Genomic DNA, 9,735 nt, shown 5'->3' with positions numbered 1-9,735 from the left:
TATAACGTGCCATCCATAGACTGGTATAAGGGGCCCTATAACGTGCCCTCCATAGACTGGTATAAGGGGCCCTGTAACTTGCCCTCCACAGACTGGTATAAGGGGCCCTATAACGTGCCCTCCACAGACTGGTATAAGGGGCCCTATAACATGCCCTCCATAGACTGGTATAAGGGGCTCTATAACGTGCCCTCCATAGACTGGTATAAGGGGCCCTGTAACTTGCCCTCCACAGACTGGTATAAGGGGCTCTATAACGTGCCCTCCACAGACTGGTATAAGGGGCCCTATAACATGCCCTCCATAGACTGGTATAAGGGGCTCTATAACGTGCCCTCCATAGACTGGTATAAGGGGCTCTATAACGTGCCCTCCATAGACTGGTATAAGGGGCCCTATAACTTGCCCTCCACAGACTGGTATAAAGGGCCCTATAACGTGCCCTCCACAGACTGGTATAAGGGGCCCTATAACGTGCCCTCCACAGACTGGTATAAGGGGCTCTATAACGTGCCCTCCATAGACTGGTATAAGGGGCCCTGTAACTTGCCCTCCACAGACTGGTATAAGGGGCCCTATAACGTGCCCTCCACAGGCTGGTATAAGGGGCCCTATAACGTGCCCTCCACAGACTGGTATAAGGGGCCCTATAACGTGCCCTCCACAGACTGGTATAAGGGGCCCTGTAACGTGCCCTCCACAGACTGGTATAAGGGGCCCTATAACGTGCCCTCCACAGACTGGTATAAGGGGCCCTATAACGAGCCCTCCACAGACTGGTATAAGGGGCCCTATAACGTGCCCTCCACAGACTGGTATAAGGGGGCTCTATAACGTGCCCTCCATAGACTAGTTTAAGGGGCCCTATAACTTGCCCTTCATAGACTGGTATAAGGGGCCCTATAACTTGCCCTTCATAGACTGGTATAAGGGGCCCTATAACGTGCCCTCCATAGACTAGTATAAGGGGCCCTACAACATGCCCTCCATAGACTAGTATAAGGGGCCCTATAACGTGCCCTACACAGCAGACTAGTATAAGGGGCCCTATAACGTGCCCTTCATAGACTGGTATAAGGGGCCCTATAACGTGCCCTCCATAGACTAGTATAAGGGGCCCTGTAACGTGCCATCCATAGACTGGTATAAGGGGCCCTATAACATACCTTCCATAGACTAGTATAAGGGGCCCTATAAAGTGCCCTCCATAAACTAGTATAAGGGGCCCTATAAAGTGCCCTCCATAAACTAGTATAAGGGGCCCTACAACATGCCCTCCATAGACTAGTATAAGGGGCCCTATAACATGCCCTCCACAGACTGGTATAAGGGGCCCTATAACGTGCCATCCATAGACTGGTATAAGGGGCCCTATAACGTGCCCTCCATAGACTAGTATAAGGGGCCCTATAACATGCCCTCCACAGACTGGTATAAGGGGCCCTATAACGTGCCATCCATAGACTGGTATAAGGGGCCCTATAACGTGCCCTCCATAGACTAGTATAAGGGGCCCTACAACATGCCCTCCATAGACTAGTATAAGGGGCCCTATAACGTGCCCTACACAGCAGACTAGTATAAGGGGCCCTATAACGTGCCCTTCATAGACTGGTATAAGGGGCCCTATAACGTGCCCTCCATAGACTAGTATAAGGGGCCCTGTAACATGCCATCCATAGACTGGTATAAGGGGCCCTATAACATACCTTCCATAGACTAGTATAAGGGGCCCTATAAAGTGCCCTCCATAAACTAGTATAAGGGGCCCTATAAAGTGCCCTCCATAAACTAGTATAAGGGGCCCTACAACATGCCCTCCATAGACTAGTATAAGGGGCCCTATAACATGCCCTCCACAGACTGGTATAAGGGGCCCTATAACGTGCCATCCATAGACTGGTATAAGGGGCCCTATAACGTGCCCTCCATAGACTAGTATAAGGGGCCCTATAACATGCCCTCCACAGACTGGTATAAGGGGCCCTATAACGTGCCATCCATAGACTGGTAATAAGGGGCCCTATAACGTGCCCTCCATAGACTAGTATAAGGGGCCCTATAACGTGCCCTACACAGCAGACTAGTACACGGCGTACGCTGGGACAGGCTCCTGACACTATGGCCCTGGTCATAACATGACCGCCTTCTGTAAAATATGGCAGCCAGGCATGTAAGGGCTCTACTAACGCTGAGTGACAGCCCAGGTGCCCAGTAGCCGCCGTATCAGTCATACTGGTTGCCGCGCAGCTTCATAGTCGCGCTCGGGTTCCGGTGGGGTCACACGACCATTTGCTCGGTATTTTCCCATCCGTATGATCATCTCTGGTGTAAGATACGGTGTGATACAGATGACGAAAAAGTGCTGCAACCTGGACGTGAAACCCTTGGTGAACCCGCAGGACACGTGCACACTAGGCCACAGGACGCGCGTTTGTTTCTGACGCAGGTTTTCTGTAAGTCGCCTCCTGCAGTGCGGAGAAGAATCCCCAGCGTAAATGGACGAGATGAGGAACTCCGTCTTATTACGCTGCAGATTTTGGTAAATCCACTGAAAGGAGGTGGAATCCGCAGCGGACTCTGCCGTCCTCACACCCTGCGTCTTACAGCATACAAAGGCCACGGCCGGACCCCGGGCGACAGTCGTATTTACTGGGCAGTCTCCCCTCCGCAGACATTGCAGGATGCTCCTTTCCCGCACATCTCGTCCTTTGCCCGGCAGTCACCAGAGACACGAGTGCGCAGAGGACACTATTTTAGGGGAGGTCAGGTCCGTCCAGAATGTGCTCCTGCAGCAGTCAGACTCGCTGACAGGTTTAGGAGTGAAGATTCAGCCCTCCATGACTCGCATGGAAGTCTGATGTCTCTGCACCGGCTGCCGCTGACAGCCAGAGAGAAAGCAGAGGTAAAACTGCCAGCTGTGGGGGGAGAGGCGGCTGCAGGAGCGCCAGCAGCAGCTATAACCTGCGGGATATCGGACCGGGCAGAGGGCAGCACCGGGCAGAGGGCAGCACCGGCAAGTTATGGAGGATGGTAACGCCAGACACACAGTAAAGGGGGAATCACATCAATGTGTGATTCAGGTGGGGGTCTGATGGGACCCTCACTGACACCCAAGTAATGAAGGTCAACTGCACACAGTACACAAAGGGAATGTGGTGGTCGGAGCTGTTCACACGTTTAAGGGAAAGTCCAGAATGAGAAAGACAGTCCACAGGAGAAGTCCGACATGTAAGCCAGGCTCTATTCACTGCAAAGATGCAGGGCTGCGGCTCCGGGTGGGTCACAAAAAAGGCTGCGGCTCCGGGTGGGTCACAAAAAAGGCTGCGGCTCCGGGTGGGTCACAAAAAAGGCTGCGGCTCCGGGTGGGTCACAAAAAAGGCTGCGGCTCCGGGTGGGTCACAAAAAGAGTCCGGCCCCAGGAGAGAATGTAGGGGGGGGATGGCAAGAGTCCGGCTCTGTCATATGTCACATCTGGACCCCTGAACCATTTCTTACAGGACCTTGCAACACATAACCCAGCACTAGCGGCAGCAAACGACGGCACCACGAGATCATGTGATCTTTCCAAACCTGCCTTAAAAATTATTCTGTGCTGCCCCCTAGAGGCAACAAACAAGAAAAAAAAAACCTAACCATGAGATAATCAGACATCGCGGCCCAAAGTACATGAATGATAGTTTATTGCACATTCAGGATCTGTACAGATTTCTATAAATAAGAAAGAGCTGGATATTTACATGGTGCGCTCCATGCAGAGGTGCAGTGCCGGGGGGAGAGCGCTGCGGTCACATTAGGGATATTTACACTCTGTACCGTCGGACGCCACAAATCGCTCGACCATAGAAGCGAGCAGAGCGAGCGCGGGGGCAGTTCTGTTCTTATATCCAACACTTGTTCTGTTCCAAGCTCAGACGCAAGGGGTTAACTACGGAAAACGCCGGCATGTTTCCCTGTGGCCCCCAAATTGAAGCAGCCTGGAGCCGATGCTACACTAACTGGTCAGCGACAAGAAACAACGCCAGCGGAGACGGACACAACGTTTGCATCGTCCTGGAAGAGTTGTGCCATAGTCGTCGCACGGATCGGCAGTAACACACAAAGCACACGGCACGAAAGCGGGCGGCAATGTGGGGTCACAACACGTAGCGCTCACTACAGGGGAATATGTGCAGGCTCCAGATACGGGAGACGGAAAAGATACAGCGGAACGAACGCCCACGGGACAGCTGCCAGCGATGCCAGTGACAGGGGCATAGAGGACTCAGGGGCACAGGGGACGCGGGGGGAGTGTGCGCTCAGGAGAGGTCAACTGGACACGGGCCGAGGGGGTCTGCTCTTCATCTCCGCTTCCTTCCCTCTGATGGCGGCCACGTAGGAGAAGAGACACAGCACGGAATAGCAGATCTCGTGGGCCTGGAAAAATGAAGAAAACAAGACAGTGGTCAGGAAGGACACTCTAGAACGGACCTGAAAGGAACCTGAAACTACATAAAGGCGCCTAAACATGTCACCCCACAATCAGATCCCCCCGCCCTTCAGCAAGAGCCTCCGCCCCCCTCCTCCGGCCGCAGCAGGAGCCTCCGCCCCCCTCCTCCGGCCGCAGCAGGAGCCTCCGCCCCCCTCCTCCGGCCGCAGCAGGAGCCTCCGCCCCCCTCCTCCGGCCGCAGCAGGAGCCTCCGCCCCCCTCCTCCGGCCGCAGCAGGAGCCTCCGCCCCCCTCCTCCGGCCGCAGCAGGAGCCTCCGCCCCCCTCCTCCGGCCGCAGCAGGAGCCTCCGCCCCCCTCCTCTCGCCGCAGGAGTCTCCGCCCCCCCTCCTCTCGCAGCAGGAGTCTCCGCCCCCCCTCCTCTCGCAGCAGGAGTCTCCGCCCCCCCTCCTCTCGCAGCAGGAGTCTCCGCCCCCCCTCCTCTCGCAGCAGGAGCCTCCGCCCCCCCTCCTCTCGCAGCAGGAGCCTCCGCCCCCCTCCTCTCGCAGCAGGAGCCTCCGCCCCCCTCCTCTCGCAGCAGGAGCCTCCGCCCCCCTCCTCTTGCAGCAGGAGCCTCCGCCCCCCTCCTCTTGCAGCAGGAGCCTCCGCCCCCCTCCTCTTGCAGCAGGAGCCTCCGCCCCCCTCCTCTTGCAGCAGGAGCCTCCGCCCCCCTCCTCTTGCAGCAGGAGCCTCCGCCCCCCTCCTCTTGCAGCAGGAGCCTCCGCCCCCCTCCTCTTGCAGCAGGAGCCTCCGCCCCCCTCCTCTTGCAGCAGGAGCCTCGCCCCCCTCCTCTTGCAGCAGGAGCCTCCGCCCCCCTCCTCTTGCAGCAGGAGCCTCCCCCCTCCTCTTGCAGCAGGAGCCTCCGCCCCCCTCCTCTTGCAGCAGGAGCCTCCGCCCCCCTCTTGCAGCAGGAGCCTCCCCCCATCCTCTTGCAGCAGGAGCCTCCGCCCCCCTCCTCTTGCAGCAGGAGCCTCCCCCCATCCTCTTGCAGCAGGAGCCTCGCCCCCCTCCTCTTGCAGCAGGAGCCTCCGCCCCCCTCCTCTTGCAGCAGGAGCCTCCGCCCCCCTCCTCTTGCAGCAGGAGCCTCGCCCCCCTCCTCTTGCAGCAGGAGCCTCCGCCCCCCTCCTCTTGCAGCAGGAGCCTCCGCCCCCCTCCTCTTGCAGCAGGAGCCTCGCCCCCCTCCTCTTGCAGCAGGAGCCTCCGCCCCCCTCCTCTTGCAGCAGGAGCCTCCGCCCCCCTCCTCTTGCAGCAGGAGCCTCCGCCCCCCTCCTCTTGCAGCAGGAGCCTCCCCCCTGCAAAGAATCCTGCACTGAAACGCTCTGGATAATGAGAAAAGTAGCAAAAAAAAAAAAAATTAGTGTAAAAAATAAGATGTTCGTTGGGTTTCGTTTTCCTTCCTTCGAAGCTGAGCCGCCACTTTCCCTGGACACATCTATAAATCCTGCTATAACTGCGGGCGGATGGTGACATCACCAAAGTGCCAGACAAGAGTTAACGATGTCGCCATATGGCCAACCCGAGGCCACAGCGGGGGAGAGGTTCACGGAGGACGAGTGCAACCCAAACCCGGAGCTGTCAGCGCAGGACGCAGCCATAAACATCACGCAACTCCGGCAGGAGGCGGCCGGGTGTGAACAGCTGATGAGCTGCAGGAAATATCAGGCCGCCGCAGCGACCAGACCCCGGGGCCAGACGAGTTACTGGCCAGACCCCGGGGCCAGACGAGTTACTGGCCACGGCCAGACCCCGGGGCCAGACGAGTTACTGGCCACGGCCAGACCCCGGGGCCAGACGAGTTACTGGCCACGGCCAGACCCCGGGGCCAGACGAGTTACTGGCCACGGCCAGACCCCGGGGCCAGACGAGTTACTGGCCACGGCCAGACCCCGGGGCCAGACGAGTTACTGGCCACGGCCAGACCCCGGGGCCAGACGAGTTACTGGCCACGGCCAGACCCCGGGGCCAGACGAGTTACTGGCCACGGCCAGACCCCGGGGCCAGACGAGTTACTGGCCACGGCCAGACCCCGGGGCCAGACGAGTTACTGGCCACGGCCAGACCCCGGGGCCAGACGAGTTACTGGCCACGGCCAGACCCCGGGGCCAGACGAGTTACTGGCCACGGCCAGACCCCGGGGCCAGACGAGTTACTGGCCACGGCCAGACCCCGGGGCCACACGAGTTACTGGCCACGGCCAGACCCCGGGGCCACACGAGTTACTGGCCACGGCCAGACCCCGGGGCCACACGAGTTACTGGCCACGGCCAGACCCCGGGGCCACACGAGTTACTGGCCACGGCCAGACCCCGGGGCCACACGAGTTACTGGCCACGGCCAGACCCCGGGGCCACACGAGTTACTGGCCACGGCCAGACCCCGGGGCCACACGAGTTACTGGCCACGGCCAGACCCCGGGGCCACACGAGTTACTGGCCACGACCAGACCCCGGGGCCACACGAGTTACTGGCCACGACCAGACCCCGGGGCCACACGAGTTACTGGCCACGACCAGACCCCGGGGCCACACGAGTTACTGGCCACGACCAGACCCCGGGGCCACACGAGTTACTGGCCACGACCAGACCCCGGGGCCACACGAGTTACTGGCCACGACCAGACCCCGGGGCCACACGAGTTACTGGCCACGACCAGACCCCGGGGCCACACGAGTTACTGGCCACGACCAGACCCCGGGGCCACACGAGTTACTGGCCACGACCAGACCCCGGGGCCACACGAGTTACTGGCCACGACCAGACCCCGGGGCCACACGAGTTACTGGCCACGACCAGACCCCGGGGCCACACGAGTTACTGGCCACGACCAGACCCCGGGGCCACACGAGTTACTGGCCACGACCAGACCCCGGGGCCACACGAGTTACTGGCCACGACCAGACCCCGGGGCCACACGAGTTACTGGCCACGACCAGACCCCGGGGCCACACGAGTTACTGGCCACGACCAGACCCCGGGGCCACACGAGTTACTGGCCACGACCAGACCCCGGGGCCACACGAGTTACTGGCCACGACCAGACCCCGGGGCCACACGAGTTACTGGCCACGACCAGACCCCGGGGCCACACGAGTTACTGGCCACGACCAGACCCCGGGGCCACACGAGTTACTGGCCACGACCAGACCCCGGGGCCACACGAGTTACTGGCCACGACCAGACCCCGGGGCCACACGAGTTACTGACCACGACCAGACCCCGGGGCCACACGAGTTACTGACCACGACCAGACCCCGGGGCCACACGAGTTACTGACCACGACCAGACCCCGGGGCCACACGAGTTACTGACCACGACCAGACCCCGGGGCTACATGGATTACTGACTGCAGCGACCAGACGAAAACAACCAGGGACAACGTCGCCCCTACCAAGTACGGGGGGGCCAAAGAGATCGGATATAAGGCTGGCATAACACAGCCGCCGTCTTTCAGGTTGTGTTTGCTGCATCACAGTGCCATTCACTTCAATGGAGCTGAAATTGCAGTACCAGACATAACCTGCAGACACGGGTGGCAGTTTTAAAAAAGCATCCATGGTTTTTGGGGAGCACAGTGCTTTTTTTGGCTTATTTTATGTGGGGTTCTTATGCAATCAAGTCCACCGTGAGGAGCTGGCCACCGACTTTTTCCAGCACGGAGCACCGGTACTTCGATCTTATTGTTGTGTTTATTAGAGATTTGCTTACTCCTAAGTTTAAAATGTACAAATCTCTCCTGGAAAGTGTTCAGCCTCAGGAATCAATGTTTTCATTCAGTGACAATAAGCAGAGGAAGACGTGCAGGCTGGATCTTATGCATATAGAAGGCCAGATCCAAGATTAGTAATCAAGGAACGCAGTCATTCCATTGTTCTCCCAGGCACTGGTCCCATTGTGTGGATGGGGATAGTAGACGCAGCGGAGCAATCACCAAATGGAGTCTCACATGCAGTCCCAGGTGATGGGCTTCTCGAATATTCTTCACTCTTTGAGCTAAAATGGGAGAGGGTTTATGGGAGAGGGTGTGAACACTTCTGCCCGTTCAGGGGGCTGATCCCAGGAGGGAAGAAAATAAGCCACATGTTTAGTGAGGGAGTTGGTGCAGTGACGTTGAGGAGTGAGGATCAAGGCTGAGGTCCTTGAGCCATGGATGGATGGCCTATGGAGTTTGGTTGCCGGCTGGGCTGGTTGAGGGATCTGTTGTCTGGATGTAATGAACTTTCTTAAGGACTGTTGCTGCTGGATACTTGTGCTTCTATTGATTTATATGTTGTATGGAGGAGCGTGGACTGTGGCTACAGACTATACTGGCTGCAGATACTAAATCTGTGGGCCAACCAAAAGTTGGGAGACCGTGAGTATCGCCTTGTACGGGGGCAGTGGGATTACCGGCCACGGGGAGGGGATCTTGTGGACGGGGCAATGCATTTTGGCCATCTACCAAGAGTGGTGTAAAACCATGGATGTAAGGAATAAAAAATAGTTGCATCATTAACCCGCCTAGGTGATTATTACAACCCACAACCTTAGATCTAATTATGGAGAACCCTTTGAAAGAGTAATAGCCAACTGGGCCGAGCTTGCTGATCGCTATGGATCTGACCAGATCAATTCTGAAATGTCCCATTAGCTTGGGGTGGAGGTGTCCATCGCACCTCCATGGTCTACAGCAGGGTTCCCCAACTCCAGTCCTCAAGGCCCACCAACAGGTCATGTTTTCAGGATTTCCTTAGTATTGCACAGGTGATGGAATTATTGCCTGTGCAGGTGATGGAATTATCACCTGTGTAATACTAAGGAAATCCTGAAAACATGACCTGTTGGTGGGCCTTGAGGACTGGAGTTGGGGAACCCTGGTCTACAGGACTGCCGAATACAACGGTATGGCATAATTGGTGGTTGGACCCCTAGCGATCAGCCACGTAAGCCGCCCCTTTAATGTAGAATCACAAAGTCATCATTTCATATTTCATAGGAGTCTTGGGGGTCCGGCAGGCACTTACCATGGGGGTCTTGTATCGGTGGCTCACCACTTCTTTAGTTTCAGGAACTAAAAATCGGATCCAAGAGACAAAACAGAAAGTTCAAAAACACAAAGAAACCAGAGGGAGATCGGACAGCCAGCCGGGGGTCTACAGAGGACACACCCAGCGAGGGGAAGGGGGCTACGGAGGATACACCCAGCCGGGGGGTTTATGGCTACGGAGGGCACCCAGCCGGGGGAGGGGGGGCTACGGGGGACACACCCAGACGAAGAGGTAGTGGGCTACGGG

General features: G+C 57.8%; 1 protein-coding gene across 18 annotated transcripts in view; it reads right to left on the bottom strand.

Moving 5' to 3' along the window:
• Positions 1-3,666: 3,666 nt before the first annotated feature.
• The window catches only part of MADD (MAP kinase activating death domain), a 75,948-nt gene continuing 69,879 nt past the window's right edge, over positions 3,667-9,735 (bottom strand). For all 18 annotated transcript variants that reach the window (XM_073658934.1, XM_073658945.1, XM_073658940.1 and 15 more), the window contains 2 exons: positions 9,466-9,512; positions 3,667-4,416 (listed from right to left, as the gene is read on the bottom strand). In XM_073658934.1, the coding sequence (XP_073515035.1) occupies positions 4,309-4,416; positions 9,466-9,512 (155 nt within the window). In that variant the 3' untranslated portion in view covers positions 3,667-4,308. The remainder of the gene's footprint in view (positions 4,417-9,465; positions 9,513-9,735) is intronic.

Source organism: Phyllobates terribilis, unplaced genomic scaffold, assembly GCF_046119375.1.
Source record: "Phyllobates terribilis strain yellow unplaced genomic scaffold, ASM4611937v1 Scaffold_13__5_contigs__length_258822181, whole genome shotgun sequence".
Classification (NCBI taxonomy): Eukaryota; Metazoa; Chordata; class Amphibia; order Anura; family Dendrobatidae; genus Phyllobates; species Phyllobates terribilis.
This window is presented reverse-complemented; position numbering and strand designations above follow the sequence as displayed.